Source organism: Tubulanus polymorphus, chromosome 5 (assembly GCF_964204645.1).
Source record: "Tubulanus polymorphus chromosome 5, tnTubPoly1.2, whole genome shotgun sequence".
NCBI lineage: Eukaryota > Metazoa > Nemertea > Palaeonemertea > Tubulaniformes > Tubulanidae > Tubulanus > Tubulanus polymorphus.
Window position 1 is genome coordinate 1461921 of NC_134029.1, and position 16679 is coordinate 1478599.

The 16679-nt window shown below is 39.5% G+C and overlaps 1 protein-coding gene across 5 annotated transcripts; it reads right to left on the bottom strand.

The window, feature by feature from the left end:
- Window positions 1–2465: 2465 nt before the first annotated feature.
- LOC141905864 (uncharacterized) lies at window positions 2466–16299 on the bottom strand. Of its 5 annotated transcripts, none has more exons than XM_074794938.1 (6): window positions 16158–16299; window positions 11701–11858; window positions 9158–9299; window positions 7433–7710; window positions 6980–7151; window positions 2466–6736 (listed from the first exon to the last, which is right to left on the bottom strand). In XM_074794938.1, exons 3-6 carry the CDS (start codon window positions 9294–9296, stop codon window positions 4293–4295), a joined length of 3033 nt encoding a protein of 1010 aa, XP_074651039.1. In that variant the 5' UTR covers window positions 9297–9299; window positions 11701–11858; window positions 16158–16299; the 3' UTR covers window positions 2466–4292. The 5 variants fall into 5 exon arrangements, with proteins under 5 accessions (XP_074651039.1, XP_074651038.1, XP_074651041.1 ...); XM_074794937.1 differs by lacking the exon at window positions 16158–16299 and adding an exon at window positions 15484–15596; XM_074794940.1 differs by lacking the exon at window positions 16158–16299 and adding an exon at window positions 15283–15410.
- Between the last annotated feature and the right edge of the window lie 380 nt (window positions 16300–16679).

The following is a 16679-nucleotide window of genomic DNA, read 5'->3' on the forward strand; positions in this document are numbered from 1 at the left end:
AAGTATGGTTCATTTGGCGGTGTATTGTAAAGTAATATACGGTTCAGATCAATATAAAGACATTAAAGACTACATCGGACAGAGTCGAAGATACGTATATCGAATATACATCACTTAACGGTCACATCACGTCTACTGCGTTATATTAGTTGGGATTACAGCTGATGAAATCCCGCCTAGACGGATATATCAGATCGAACACTAATCAATAGGGGGACGGGGATGTAATCAAATCCGATCTGAACTGGACAGACAGCATCGCGCGGTGCAAGAAGAAACCAATATATTTCTCTATCCGGATGTTCGGTCAATAAAGTAACGGACGAACCTCACCTGTCGCCCGGCGAACATTCATTCAAACCCCGGTCATTTTTCTGAGGGAAACATCAGTATAGCTCAATGAAACTTTTCAAAATCTCGTTTTTGTATTGTGGGATTTATTTCATACAACAGACTCCGCACTCAAGTCTGATCTTTTGACTAGAGAGTGATATCTGAGTAGGATGGTACAGTAGACTCCGCTCAAGTCAGATCTTTTGACTTGAGAGTGATATCTGAGTAGGATGGTACAGTAGACTCCGCTCAAGTCTGATCTTTTGACTAGAGAGTGATATCTGAGTAGGATGGTACAGTAGACTCCGCTCAAGTCTGATCTTTTGACTTGAGAGTGATATCTGAGTTGGATGGTACAGTAGACTCCGCTCAAGTCTGATCTTTTGACTAGAGAGTGATATCTGAGTAGGATGGTACAGTAGACTCCGCTCAAGTCTGATCTTTTGACTTGAGAGTGATATCTGAGTTGGATGGTACAGTAGACTCCGCTCAAGTCTGATCTTTTGACTAGAGAGTGATATCTGAGTAGGATGGTACAGTAGACTCCGCTCAAGTCTGATCTTTTGACTTGAGAGTGATATCTGAGTAGGATGGTACAGTAGACTCCGCTCAAGTCTGATCTTTTGACTTGAGAGTGATATCTGAGTTGGATGGTACAGTAGACTCCGCTCAAGTCTGATCTTTTGACTTGAGAGTGATATCTGAGTAGGATGGTACAGTAGACTCCGCTCAAGTCTGATCTTTTGACTTGAGAGTGATATCTGAGTTGGATGGTACAGTAGACTCCGCTCAAGTCTGATCTTTTGACTTGAGAGTGATATCTGAGTTGGATGGTACAGTAGACTCCGCTCAAGTCTGATCTTTTGACTAGAGAGTGATATCTGAGTAGGATGGTACAGTAGACTCCGCTCAAGTCTGATCTTTTGACTAGAGAGTGATATCTGAGTAGGATGGTACAGTAGACTCCGCTCAAGTCTGATCTTTTGATTTGAGATTGATATCTGAGTTGGATGGTACAGTAGACTCCGCTTTAGTCTGATCTTTTGACTTGAGAGCGATATCTGAGTTGGATGGTACAGTAGACTCAGCTCAAGTCTGATCTTTTGACTTGAGAGCGATATCTGAGTTGGATGGTACAGTAGACTCCGCTCAAGTCTGATCTTTTGACTTGAGAGTGATATCTGAGTTGGATGATACATGTACCATCCAATTCAAATATCGTTCTGAAGTCAAAGAGATCTGACTTAAGCAGGTCTTCTGTGTTTTCTATTGTTCTAAATGATATAAGACTATTTCCAGCGCGCTGAAAGTGAATACGATCTATCGGAAAGCTGGGTTTTGTGGTGTACACACTGAAGACGGTAATTTTCACGATTCGAAGTGTTTATTAATTTATAGTAAATTGCGTGAGAGACAAAAGACTGCAGGTAAGTACGCGTAGGAAACGCCCAGAGCTATAGATATTGACAGGTACTCTGTAGACCGCTTCAAACATGCACTCTCATTTCCGTGCATCAATAATACCAAGATGAAGCTGCCATCAGTCATTTGCTTTCATATTTGTAAATATTACATATAATTGTTCCGACAGATTTGACTTCTCCCATGATAGAATTAAACTAGTCAAAAGTGCGTCGGTAATTTCGAAGAAAAACGGACACTAGAACGTAGAATGTTTGGATAGATGGATATGTTTCGTGATCATAATTAAACGATGTTTTAGAAAGAATTGAGTACCTCCCAAAAATATCGATGAACGCAAAATGATTCATATTATCTTGTGACCCCGGGCCAAGAGTTCTCGTGATTGGGTCGATAGGTTTATCATCTTTCGGCATCTGTCATAACAAATCCAACCAGATAATATTTCAGAATTCATACTCTTTGGAGTCCGCCTGTAGCAAGCGAGGATCCAACAGGTGTCGCTAGTGTGTATTCAGATTCGAATTCAGTGAAAATCTATTAAATCCTCGCTTAAAATCGCGCTACCTCAAGAGTTTATCAAGATTTCTGTTGAGGGATGAAAATTCATTGAAATAGAACTATATTTTGACCAAATTGTCGCCATCTAGCCGGAGAACTGGTTTCATGTTCGAATCGATAACTCAATAACTATTGTTCTTCTTTCTTCCTATATCGAGACTTTTATTCAACTATGTATAACAAACTTTTATCTAAATCTAAATCTGCCATGGTTCTATCATTTACCTGTATGTTTATAACCTTTACAATAATAACAGAGCACGGGTGCAAAACCAATTCTTTTTTACATCATATATTTACATTAAATGTATTACGCGTGTGCAAGTATTTACATTATATAGAATTGCACATTTCACAACATTATTTCCTTCTTTCTCGAATTACTGAATCGATTCAGCCGTTTGTTAAAAATCAAACGTTATATCAGCGTAGTCTTTCCATTCATTCACTTGCATCTGCTTCGATATTTCTAAAGCAACCACTGAAATTCATGTTTTAAAACAACTTCAATATTCACAGCATATTCCTTTAAATGATAACAATACGGACAGTATCGACTACACAAGTCACTCGATGATTTACTCGAGGATCTATTATAGGTGCGCGGGGTTAGTATTTATGTATGTTCTAGAAAGTACTTGGCACTTGGAGTAGCTACCATGAATCAGATGCCCGAGAACCAGCTCCACAGTTCTGAGTTCAGATTTGACTCAAGAGTTGAAAATGAACTGACTTCAAAGTAATATTCAACTCACAACTTTGGAACTGGATTCAGGAGTGCAAGGTCCGATTAAACACTTTACAGAGGTAAGACGCAACCAAACTAGAGGTAATACACACCCCACCCAAACAAGAGGTAATACAGTTGCAACCGATCGCGTGCAAGCAGCCGCAAAATTGACCTACGCCCGCCTAGTTATATATATATTTATCTAATATTCTTGAGACAATATCAAAGGTCAATTTAGCTCCGTTTTCCTATCATTTCAAATAATCTAAATCATTCTCTCTCGCACGAATATAAACATTTTATACAACAATAAACTTTTCTCACATTTCACACGAAGATGTTCATTAATCGATTTGATTTCGTGTCGTTTGATTCCGCTACTCATCAACGTGATAATCACATTAACATTTACACGCAGGATTTTGCTGGATAATATTTTAATACGCGCCACGTAGAAATAAATAAATAATACACAGATAATAATAATATACAAGATGAAATAATGAAATGCATCGAAAGCTTGGATCACAGGTCGGCAATTTGCTTAAATTATATCTAATCAAATAAAACTATAAATCACGAATAGTAAAAATAAGGGAGACCATAAAAATCGACCGGAATATAGTACGTATATATGTGTTAAATAGCACTAGTTTGATAGCTTCATTAAAGGAGATTTTCATTCGCTTCTTAAAAAGCACGATTGAAATAGATATCGATTAAATATTGGATGAGTGATACTTGTATAACAATGAACTACCTCGGACATCATACAGCGTATTGGGTACTATCCGTACAGAATGTCTTACAGCCGTCTATTTCGATAAGGATGTTACATGTACTAACCTAAAACAGGGCCAGCGAAAAACAACATATTATTCTCCACTAAGATAAACTACATTAATACATTTTACAGAAAGCAGCTTGATTAAATAAAGTACATAAATCGCCTAATAAGGCTTCGCATGGAAAGACTATCAGGGTCCGACAACTAACTTGCATTCAGTAAGTCATTTTTCACGTAATGTATTTATATGGAGAGTGTATTAACGAGATGTCTTTAAATTATAAGAGTTTTAATTCAACGTGTTCCTGGGATAGTTGTGTCTTGTCATGCATTCTTACTTTTAGTAGGTCTAAAAGTGCCATGGAAATCGTGACGCCCAATCCATGCTGACAGGACCAACTCATAATCATGACTCTGAACTTAACGGCAATATGATTACATTCGAATATCGATGGCGCCTTATTTCTTGTTTTCAGAACAACAAAAGCAATTACAAACGTATTCTACGAAATAAGCGAAAGAACCCCAAATACCGGGCGGGAATACAGGCGTCAACGACCTTGAATTTTCACCTTCATGCATGAGACTGGTATTAGAAGTGACACTATCAGTCAGAGAGGAACATTCACTCGTTTTTCGTTGGCGTTTTTTCTTCGTTTTCAAAGGAGTCATTTCGATATCGCTATCGGCTACGAAACCTTCATTTCTCAACACGAAATCGGCGTCAGACACGCACGTTTTCATATCTTCGCAAAAGAGGGCGCTGTCGGAGTTTATTTCGAGTTCGTTACTTCCGGCGGTGGCTAGTTCGTCGTGCGGGGACATTTCCCGCATCAGGATTCCATCCTCAGCGCTGATCGTGTATTCATCATCCACGTCATCATCGGCGTAACCTTGATCCGACGGTTCGCGGTCGATTTCAGGACACATCAACAACGGCACCGAAACGTCCGGTTCCCGCCCGTCTGCGCCGCTCCGGTCAGATGCATGCTCCTTCTTCGCGGCTCCTTTTATCTCCGTCTCTGGAAGATTTACCCCGCATTCAACACAGGACGCGACATCGGGTAGAACTGTTTTTGACTCGTTTTCACTCGTCGTGTTTGTTAGATTGTCGTCGATATCGTCGTGAACGCTCGATAGAGCCTTCTGTAGAATTACATCGACGAAACTCTTGGCGAACTGGATCTGACCAGGAATATCAGCGCTGGGAACTATAGGTTCAGTGTCTGAGCTACGCTCTGTCTCGCAGCGAATCAACTCGGCTTCTTCTAATTGGAATGTCGTAGTTCTATCAGGAATATCATTTACAGTGGAATCGACGCAAGCACTAATATTACTACTACAAACCCGCTCCTCACTAGAAATATCATCGCCTTCCTCCTCTACTCGCTCAAGCGAGGATACATCATGCGCGAGGGGAAGTTTGTGTTTAGCGAGAATTATTTCTATTTCGTCGTTGCTACAAGGTTCAATTACTGAACTCTTTGATTCGGCGGTTTCTACCGGTGTTTCATAGTTGTCTGCGCGATATTCTTCCGTAACGTCAACTTCCAACAGAGCAGCGATATCACCACTACGACTTTCATCAGTAGCGACAGTTTCACGTCCGTCGTTCTCGACTGTCTCTGGCGCCGTGATGACAGAATTACGAATTTCTCGCTTTTCTTGCTTATCAGTTTCGGAATTGATTTCGTCGTGATTCAACGCCGCCGTTGTATCGGCGGTGAAATGTTTGAGATTTAGTGATACGATATCGGGCAGGTTTTCGACGAGGGGTCCATTAGTCTCTCGTTGAATAATACCGTGAAATGAGAATTCGGTAAATTTAGTCGCGCGCAGTCGCTCGATACAATAGCGATCACAGTCGTCGCATGGCTGCCATCGGGGTCCCGAGTAAGCTCCGTTCATTTCCCTATTTGTCGATAAATTCTCACCTAAATCCCACGAAACATGATTAGTAATCGTATCTTTAATTCGTCCCTTCGTATCTACAGAGCTTTCTCGCGTTACATCATTACTGTCTCTGCAGTAGGAGGAAAGCTGTTCTAGGGAATCTCTCAAATGAGTGAACAACTTCGGAACTACGTCAACAGTCGGTGAGATGTCACTGCTAACGTCTGAGGAAGCTTTCGAATCGTCGCTCGTTTGAGATTCGACCGTCGGGCTAGGCGTCAATAGCAGACGGTTTTGTCTTTCATCCGAATTATTCAGAACGTTCTCGTCGTGAACACGTTCGTTATTCGTATCGCGAATACATATCTCGACGATCGACGGCTGAGTTGAGACGGGCTCGCCGAATATATCTATCACAGTCGTTTGAGGAAGATCGAAATCGCTTCCTAACTGGAACTGGTCGTGAGTCGTTTCTAACATCGAGTCCTCTACTGTATTTCCGTCTCGGAGACACCCGTTACTCATCGCAGTATCGGTACTGTCCGCTTCCAGTAGATCCGGGTCGGAGGTTTGTCGCTCCATTTTGTGTGGTACTTCAATCAGCGATAGAGGAACGTCTTTATGATGTGGTTCTGTGACTGGTATCAGATACTGCGTGAAATCGTTTGGATCAACGACTCCATCTGAATGCTGATTCGGCGGACTCGATTCTGAATTATTATCACCATCTGCACCGTTGTGTTGTTTATTGGTTTCTTCTTCAGTTTGATTGGAATTGTTTGAATTAAAACGTCTGCCACACGGCTCACCGTTATGAAACGGTAGATTTCCTTCCATAACGACGTGTTGATGATTTCCCTGATGCTCGACCGGTTCCGACTCGTCGTCGTCGCTGAGTAGAAATACTTCATCGTCGCTCTCAATAGTTAGATCCAACCCTTCAGATAGTTCACTACTCGACTTCAACTGAAAGCTACCGAGCAGAAAGTACGGAAGCTGCTGACTCGAGCCTACAAAAAATGAATGAGTTTTTTCATGAAATTTCTGAGAAAGTGTATTGACCTTCCTGGTACCGGGGATTCGATGGTATGCAAATAAATTACAGCTTAATGACAGAATTCGTATTTGGCATGTCTTTTACAAACCCACTTGTGACACCAGCCGGTAGTGAAACAAGGGGTACGATATCGACAAATTTACATAATTGTTATTCAAATGTTAAATACCATTCCTGCGGAACAAGTATTGATTACCTTTGTGAACTGGTAATGAATCTAATGCCCACATGATGCTGGGTAGATTCCATTTAGCCAGGTGAAGATGGTGCTGATCGTGAACGTAAGTATTTCTCCTCGGACATTCACCTCGAGTTATTTTACCGTTTCTCTTGTTCATGACGACCCAGCGCCAGTCGTAAACCGAATGCTGCAAACATAACCATAATATCTCAACATATTCTACCAACCATCGAGTACAACTTAACTTTACACCAGTAAAGAAGGTTACCGTCAATATAGGTGTCTACATAATGCTTTAAAAATGGTCAAAATTGTATAACATCTTAATATCCCCCAACATCTTAACAACATTCACACATTGATAGAATGGTTAAAAATAGATACAAGTGACAGAAACATATAAAGGTCCCTACAGTGTTCTATGGCTTAAATCATAACTTTTACTATAGATTTTCTCGATCATTTTACCTTCGGTAAACAGCAAACAGCGAACCACCAACCATCACCGGGAGGAAGCTCAACTGCCCGCAAAGCATTCGATCTATCCCTCGAGCCGAGCGGTGGGGCTGAGCCGATAACTGCTGGATTCTCACCAGCCAGGGCCACATGTTGAGTTAGGAAGACTACGAGTATTTGACCCAGTTCTGACGCCTTCTGTAGAGCGAATTCGGTAACACCAATCTGAGACAAGGCCCAGCCTAGTTTTTCGCGTTCTTTGTCCCATTTTCGGATCTCGTTGGATGGCTCTGTGGAAGACAAAAACGAAAGTGATGATAACTCCATATTTTTATAGCCTTTTGTTCAAGAATGGCTCGGGTCTTCCGGGATATCTTAATCAATGGACCCGGGGACCGTTTCACGAGAACGCCTATCGTAGCGAATGAAACTAAAGATCTCTCTATGAAACGGCCCCGCTGATTTTTAAGGGACAGCGTTGACTAGATGATGAAATATGGCCGATACTACTGCACTGCTTAGAAAATGAAATTAGCCAAACTGTCGCTCGTCGACTGACAATGAACGACAAAGTTATGGAATAATCGCGTATGCGGCCATAAAACCAGGCAGCAAATATACGGAACGGGTCGATCGGATACCGAGGAAGGACAGTACTATGATTGATAGCTCTGTTCAAATCATGTCAGCATAAATTAACCTTTTGCCGTATCAATTGATTTCTATGCTTCACGCATGTCGCTCATATTTGAGCTCCTCGCGGAATGTGTAGGAGGGTATATATGCTTCTCATAAAATAGATTGGTTTTCTACTTCGATCCCGTTTGTACTGCGTCCTTGACCGGATACTCGACGCACAAAGAGAAGAAAGGATAGGTCTATCAATTTTTGTTGTTAATTTCCGAAATTGTTCTAACGAATTTTACGATACGTTTTTTCAACTGTATTATATTTCTCGACGAGTTTCTAGAGGAAATTAGCTTCGACGTGGGAAATAACGTGGTGCGTTTTCTGTTCGTTTCCCGGAGGAATATCAAATTTCGCAGCTTAAAAAAACAGCGTTTACAACCAGTTAAAACGTTTTAACATTCAATAATTAACTGCTTTAAACTAAAACTTCAATACAATTGCATCGTTTTGTGTCATATCGTTTTTAGTGTTTCAGAAAACCTACGAATAAGGCGATTTTTCACAAAGATTCCATGAGTCAATTTTACGGTATTTTTCAACTACTGTATTGTCGTTTTCACTCGAAAAATAACCATACAATTTCAAGTCTAATTTGATTCACTGAAGTTTCTAGAGATTCACTACAGTGTGCGTATATCTGAAATAAGAGCTATCATACCTACAGACGGTTGCGCAATCAGTCAAGGGTAGAATCTGAACTAGCTTTCAGCGCGATCGGTTATTCGCTCGTTAGAGTTAAGAATATTTCGGTAACATACGCAACGTGTTTATAGCAGAGTTCAGTAGACAACATAGTTCTTTACCTATTATATATACTGAATATACTTATTGAACTCGAAGTGTGCATTTACTCATTTCATTTCATTAGCATTCTCGTGCCAAAATAAAGTTTTTCGGAGAAGGAATTTTTATTCAGATTCTATTCATCTCGCTAATGCGCCCTGTTTCTTTACTATAGAATTATTTCATCTAAAGATCAATAGAAGTTATTTACATCACCGATATCTCAGGTTTTTTATAAGCTATTGTAGTTTATATATAGTTTACCTTTGAATGTGTTCACATCGCTGGCATTGATCCATCTTTGAAATGGTACAGCTCCGCTGTTTATCGGGTAATATTTCATAGGCGGCGACAAGAGACCATTTTCCCCCTCGTCCTGATTATCGTCCCCAACTTGGGACATTCACTGAAAATAGAAACCGCACAGACAAACATGTGTCATAGTTGAGTTTGATTAGACCAAATAAACCTCTATCAAATCTATATCACTCAAATAAAGCAACATATTTCCATGTGACACATATTTGCTTAAATTTAGGAATTAGTAGAATAAATAGACTGCGTTGATACAAAGACAGTTAAAAGAATTGTCGTGAGCTCCGTTCCGCTACCTTGAGGAAATTTAGTGGTTCTACGAGTAGATTTGAAATAACTAAGGTGTCTATCACGAGTAAATCCTGCTTTTAGATTTGAGATAACTTGACGTGAAGGTGCAGATGAATTTTCCCTTTTTGAGTACGACTGCAAAAATAAAAGGCTACCAAAATATAACTTTCCAAAAGCGATTATTGAACTCTGTATACTGGTACCAGAAATCAAGGGATAGAATCCCGAGGTCTGAAGGAATCATTATCACCTCATTCAATATTGAGACATAGTTTGCGTTGATCGAGCGAAAAAACCTACGCGTTATTGTACGGTTTGTACGGTTTTTATATCGAGTGACGATCTCCGAAGAGGTCAAGGCCGTAAAATTGATCCGACCGTAATCAAAAAATCAATCTTCCGCATAAATCATGAGATTTTTCTCGCAGACGATCAGACGTTTATTCAATGCTGTAGTGGCGTTCAGCCAGCTTCCTTCATGCTGAACATGCAACGATCTTACAGTTCGAACCTCCAAATCTTTGAATATTTCGATTGAATATTATGTGATGCAATTTTGTGATTTGTGTAACTATTTAATGCGGTAAATAATGTTTATCTATATTGATACTTAGTAAGAGTTCTGTGTGAGTCTGTGCACTACGTCATCGACATTGGCGTTTCAAAATAACGACTACAATGAATTTTGGCGGTTTTTTGCAATTGAAGTATTTGTATAGCTGTTATTCTATTTTTGATAAATCTTAATAATTACATTTGAGAGGATGTGCATTACATCATCAATATCGGTGCTAGACTGGTTGCCGGTCAATTCAATTCAATCATCGATATATTCAAATCCAAAATAACTTTATTGATCCTTAATATTATAGATGTGTGATATAGTATTCATTCGCGGTCTAGAGGAGATAAACTCGGTGATGACCGCTGAAGATAACAGTGAAACTGTATGCATGAAATCATGCTGTTCATTTCACTCGATACCGTTCATTAGCCGTTCATTAGCGTTGCCTTCACTATCGCTCCCTTGCTGTTAATTGATATGATTTATATATATGTAACTTCTCTGACCGCTCTCTAACCACAGTAATAAACACAGTAACTCGAATTTAATTCAATCAACCCCCCTTCAATTTTACATCAGAGTTTACAGTTATATTGATGTTATGTACGGACGTCATCTACGTACATATTGTCCACTCGCGTCATATTGGACACATCGAATGACAGTGTGAACCTTTTACTTCAGTAAGTTGCTTAAGTTTTACGTCCAAAATGACGCGCTATGACATCAGACATATTGTTTCTATAGACCTTGTCCACGTGACGTCACAACGTTTAGTAGTAATATTGGCCGTCAAGCGCAAGCGGCTAAAACTGAAGTCGAAAATCTGCGTAGACGGCCATTTGACGGCCAATATGACGAAAAATAAAATGTGACGCCTGAAGATGAAATATATAGAAATGCGATATGAAATAATAAAGAGTTTTTGGTGATTGCCGATATCTGACCAAAACCACTCCCTGTCAACGATCAATTCTCATACAGTGATTTCACACATTTTTTCCGACGTTGATATCATTTATTCCGTTATTGTCAGAATATAATCAATAAGAGCCTCTATTTCGCGTGACCTCGAATGAATAAATCTCGTTTAGTTCGTGTTTATTCAACGCTCCAGTAGTGCTGATAATAAACCACGTAATGGCGTGTAGAACACGCGCACCTGTTCAATCTGTCCGTACATTGTATCCGAATCTTTAGATTTTTCGGCGAGAAATATTGCCATGGTAACATAATTAGAAGGCGCGAAATCGCTTCGAGATACACTTGATATGAGGTAGTTTTTTCCTATCGACTCGTTGAGACTTACACGCTTTTTTTTCTGACATTGAGTTAAATGTAGTAATGTCGTTTTTACCTTGAAATAGCGAGATTATATGCCTCTTATTCATTTGATTGATTTGACCTGAATTAAGCCTTATTTTGACATGTTGCTTACATCCGCGGGGAGCGGAACATGGACGGGGTTTGATTTTGAAATCGGAAAGTACAGATTAAGTCGGAAGATCGGTAAAATTTACAGAATTTTTGAAGTCATCGTAAATTTTGCAGTAAATTCGTAGATCAACGAAATGATTTCCTCGATTGATGAAATCTGTTTTAACGGTTGATTTATGAAGTATTTGTGAATATTTACCTGATGATTATCGTTATCCGTTTTCATTCACTAAATGAATAAAGGCACTGGCGAAATTTACAGATTGTCAAGCGGTAGTAGAATATGCTGCTCTTCTGACATCGTCACTAAACCATCATCTAATTGATCATTGTCTTCTCACTTCTATCTCTGTCTCTCTGTAAGATACAGAAAAAGAAATGCGTCTTCATATTTTGCTTGTCTCACAACGACCTTTCTGAAGCCGGGATCGCTTTTACTGTGACGTCACAGCTTTCCGACATGCGTATGAAACTGATTCATTGAATGAGATTCGATTTCACCAGAGATTTTCATAATAATTGGCGGAACAAGGTTTTCACTGCGTCTTATTATAGAAAAACAAAGCATCATCAATTCTAAACCGTGTTATATCTCGACGCGCAATGTTAGAGACATCAGTCGAGATGAAACCTCGTCAGAATACTCTCTATCCTTACAAGCTGATAAAGCGTTATTAATAGTGTGTGCTTAGCTCAAGATGGCCCATTCTAGTTATACATACAATGTCCCCAAGATACTGAGCTCTTTCTTGCTATCTGCAATATATTAACGCACATATAGCCTACAATTAGTGTGGTATAATATAGATTGATTTAGCTTGTTTTTTTCTAAGGGTTACTTAAGGAAAATTTGAGCGTGTAATGGTGAAATTAACGAAAGCCATTAGTCGCGGGAATAATAACTAACAACGTTTTAAAAGCTTAAGTGCGCCCAAAGGGAATTTGCTATGAATTTGTACATAAAGTATATGTGATTAAGGCGACGAGATACTCGTATACGACTGGCCTTTACGTGCATCTGATACGTGACCTGAAGAATGATATCAATTGTAAATCTGAGTTGTTTGCAGTGAATATAAAAAGAATAATTCTTATCAATCCAATTGATTTTTGATACAGCTATTGCAGTTTGAACCCGTGGTCGTCCCGACTCAGTAGCGGTCCATTATCATTTCATCTACCCACAGTCTGTGATATAGCGAACATATCAAGACGGCAAACAAACCTTCCACAGACATCCTCCCTCTGCAGGGACTCGAACCTGATGGCATCGCTACACTCAGCCACGGCACGAACCCCTGCATCAGTAGACCGGGTGCGCAGGTACATGCGCAGCTTTCCGAACGAAAACTGGCGGCACCAATCAGATTGCTCGTTGTATAATCGTTGAGGCAAATTTCAAAGAAGAACTATAAATGGGAAAACCCGGGCTAAAATAAAACGGGATTTCTGATTGGCTAAAAATCACATCATCTGAACTGCGCGTGTATCTGCGCACACGGTCGATTATGGCAGGGTTTCGTGCCGTGGCAATCTCGATGCCATCAGGTTCGAATCCCTGCCGGGGGAGGATGTCCACAGACCACTCGTGCGCAATCTTTAGAATGACCAAGTCGGTCAGTTTTGGATCTTTCTGGTGCAAACCAGACAAAAGGTCACGTTATAGAATGTCTAGCAACTTTACTCCGAGGACTGTGCTCAGCACGAAAATCTTACAATGAAACGGCCCATAGAATTCATCTTTTTTTTTCCTAGGAGATAATCGATTACAGAAACTATGTATACCGTACATACGTGAAACGTATATACACGTGTATCTTAGGAAGTAATTACTTGTAAATGTCCACATCCAGTTAATTGAATGATCACAGATTTATCCTGGATTTTCTTTCACCGAGCGGCTGTCTCAATTTCGTAAATAATTGATACATTAAATCGGTTCTGTCATCGGTCGATACCAGATATTGATTAATCGCCATTTTCCAATATCGTACATACTAAATAATAATGTGATATATCATATCGGCAATCGACGACAAAAAAACGAAAATGTTCTCATTCTGTTCATGTTGATTTTGCCTGTTGCCTTTTAGCAGTAAACGTCACGTTGTTGTAAATAAGTATTTCCATAGATTCATCTTTTCTTATTTTTCTGCGATGAAAAGGGCAAACCTTGGTGAAAATGACAAAGCGTCAACATGGATGTCACCTTCACAAGTTCTGGAGGTGGTTGTATAAACAGTGCAGTACGAAGCTCATCCTGTATCATGCGTCACCATGATCAGTAAAAATGGGTTGATTCGTAGGATTCGAGCACTGATGGTGCGAAGTGATCCCGGGTGATCCAGCGAAAAGGGATTTGCGAGCTCTCGGCCCCAGAGAAACATTGAAAATTTGGTGCCACCGGGGCCGGGGTGCCGCAGAAGGTAAACTACAGAACCTCTGTAATGCACCACACTCTAGCGGCTAATTCGTAAAGAAAATGGTGCATCGTCGTGCATGAGACAAGCCGGCACTTCTATTTCGAAAAGGGGGTCTTCGCACCGACCAGAGCCAGTGTTGCAAAAGTCGTAGTGAAATACTAAGCTAATGCTCGTCAAATAAATCATCTGCGAAGCGAATTCAAGTAGAAATTCATTTCCTACGTACGCCGAAGAAGCTATAATGGAGAAGTTAAGAAAATGGCAAAGATGGATACATTGACTCTTCTAGAAAAACACCGTTAGAGGAAACGACAGCTCTTCTAGAAAAACACCGTTAGTAGCGATGAGAATTCTGTATAACGATCACGAATGCTCGGATTCCAATTATTCCAAAATTGCAAAAACATTGTTTTAGAGCAAAAACCGAATGTAAGGCATACACGTTTATGGTGCTAAATCATTCGTAATTCCCCAGGCGCAGTATTAAAAGTGAATCAGCCAGCAGCCTACTCCCACGCGCCTGATAGCTGTATCCGCAGTGTACTGAGAGACAATCCATCAGGAATACTGTATTCGTCTGCAATACGATGCTGGAAAATCAATCGATCAGTTTGAGTATTACAACAATCCGAAGCGATAGAAACCGTTGCTACTTAAAATCGTAGCTATCACCGCCGCAGTATCGCAGCAACTTCCGTTTGATATCACTGTCCTGGAAATGGACGCATTGGGAGGCATCAAATGTCGAATTGTCATGTTCATCCGTTCAAATTTTTGCAGATATTGTTTCTCAAATCCTATGTTGCAAATACTTAATCAATTCAAACGATTTCAACGTAAGCGAAAATTATGAAAAATGTGGTTAGAAATTAACGTAGACATAATTCTCCTGTAAGAGTCCAGAATCAGCCAGAAGAGAAGTCAAGAAGAGGAAAACCCACCGATGAAAAACAAATATGAGGCCTACGAACGGAAAATAACTTCAACATCACGAGTATGTAAACAAAGACATGTTTTCTTGTAGAACATGTTTTTTCTGCGATTTACAGAAGTCGGTGCCTGGAACACGATGCGTCATCTTTATACAAATATCATCAGTCAAAATAATCATATATAGGCCTACCAGCCTGTAACTATAGTATTACATAGAAATCATCGAATCGCCCGGAGGTTTTTGGTAATGTAAGATTAATCCTTATTCGATTCTCGAAGATATTGATGAAATAAAAAAAAACATATGCAAAACAATACATGAAAGAATGGAGTCGAATGGCCTTGATTCACCTTGTTGTTGACACCGACATTTACCAAGCCTGGTTCAGGTTATTTAGACGTATCACAAATACGTGAGCACTTACACGCACTATTCACCTTGGAATGGTGACCTGCCGCCATGTTCTTCGCGTAGATAGAAACGACGCAAAATACACAACATCAACATAACATAACCAGCAGCAGCATCATCACAACGACACTGGCTCGCAAACAGAGAGGTTTTAGACAGAAAAACAATCCTATTTGGAATATATCAATTGAGAATTAATTAGACATGTACAAACCTGTCGTCGGTTCATTCACCGGAATCCATCATAATAAAGAACAGTAGCAGAATCTCTAAAGAGCAGCCTCTGCACCTCAATACTACATGCTGCCGTCAGTGTGTGTGTTGGTGTAGCCGGCTGCTAGCTCTAGACGGCGCAACTGATGACTGATTAATCTACATTAGAATACTACGTGACACAACGCAAATAATCATTATATAAATCTCTATTGAATCCAACATTAAAATGTTATATATTTCCTCTATTTCATAAATAATGGTGTTTATGAATACAGCTGTATGATATGTATGGGTTTGATATGCGACGGAAGGGAAATCTACTTTTTTAATCGGGTGAATAAGTAGAGCAGTTTTATTCCTGTAGAGTTGTCTAGCCACAAATTATTTACGACCTGGATATACTTAACATGCACGCTATAATAAAACGTCAAATCGAAAGATTAGAAATATTGAAAGAATTCATCTGCAAATGAGTTGTTTTATTCAAGAATTGCACAGCTTTTTTCAGCTTTAGGTAAGAAAACCTACAGAACCCACATACATATTGTCGTTTAAATGTTGTTACTTCATATCAATAATCAAAATATCAAAAATCAGCTAAGTAAGAATCTGATTTATGATTAGTAAAGCGATATGTGATTATAGATGATTATTCTATCAGTGAACACTTACCGGTGTTATGTCAATTTACTTGAATGAATGAACGAGTGAATGATCGTGCGAAATATGCATTCCGGTATTTGTTACGACATTGACACACAGCGCGTCGAGACGACGACAAAACCTAAATAGATTGTTTTTATTATCTCCGAAATAAACGCGTATAATGAAATGATTGTTGAAAGTGACTGGTTTTTACTTACACAAGGAAACCGTTATAAGGATTGAGACAGCTTATACATATTCGGCTGACCTAATACTCCAAATATATATGTGACAAGTAAACAACTAAATAATGTCGAAACGTATTTTTGATTAAGATATTGGCTTTATCGCCAACCTTCGTAAGTTTTCAAGTATTTCAAAGTGTATCACTTTTTGATATCCCGATAATTACTAGTTTAAAGCGTTTGAAAGGTTTTCTATTACAAATGCGCCATCTATCTAGGTTTATGGCAAAATATTCCGTTTAGACTCCAGGCGTTTTAAAAATCTCTCAATGCTTTAAGTCCTGTATACCTTTCTCTTAAGTAT

What these genes read in the sequence shown, in the direction of transcription:
- LOC141905864 (XM_074794938.1), bottom strand. Translation starts at nt 9,296, where the DNA reads ATGTCCCAAGTTGGGGACGATAATCAGGACGAGGGGGAAAATGGTCTC. An exon ending in CGATGTGAACACATTCAAAG is followed by an intron (nt 7,711 to 9,157) that starts GTAAACTATATA and finishes TGTCTTCCACAG; the next exon opens with AGCCATCCAACGAGATCCGA. An exon ending in CTGTTTGCTGTTTACCGAAG is followed by an intron (nt 7,152 to 7,432) that starts GTAAAATGATCG and finishes TTATGTTTGCAG; the next exon opens with CATTCGGTTTACGACTGGCG.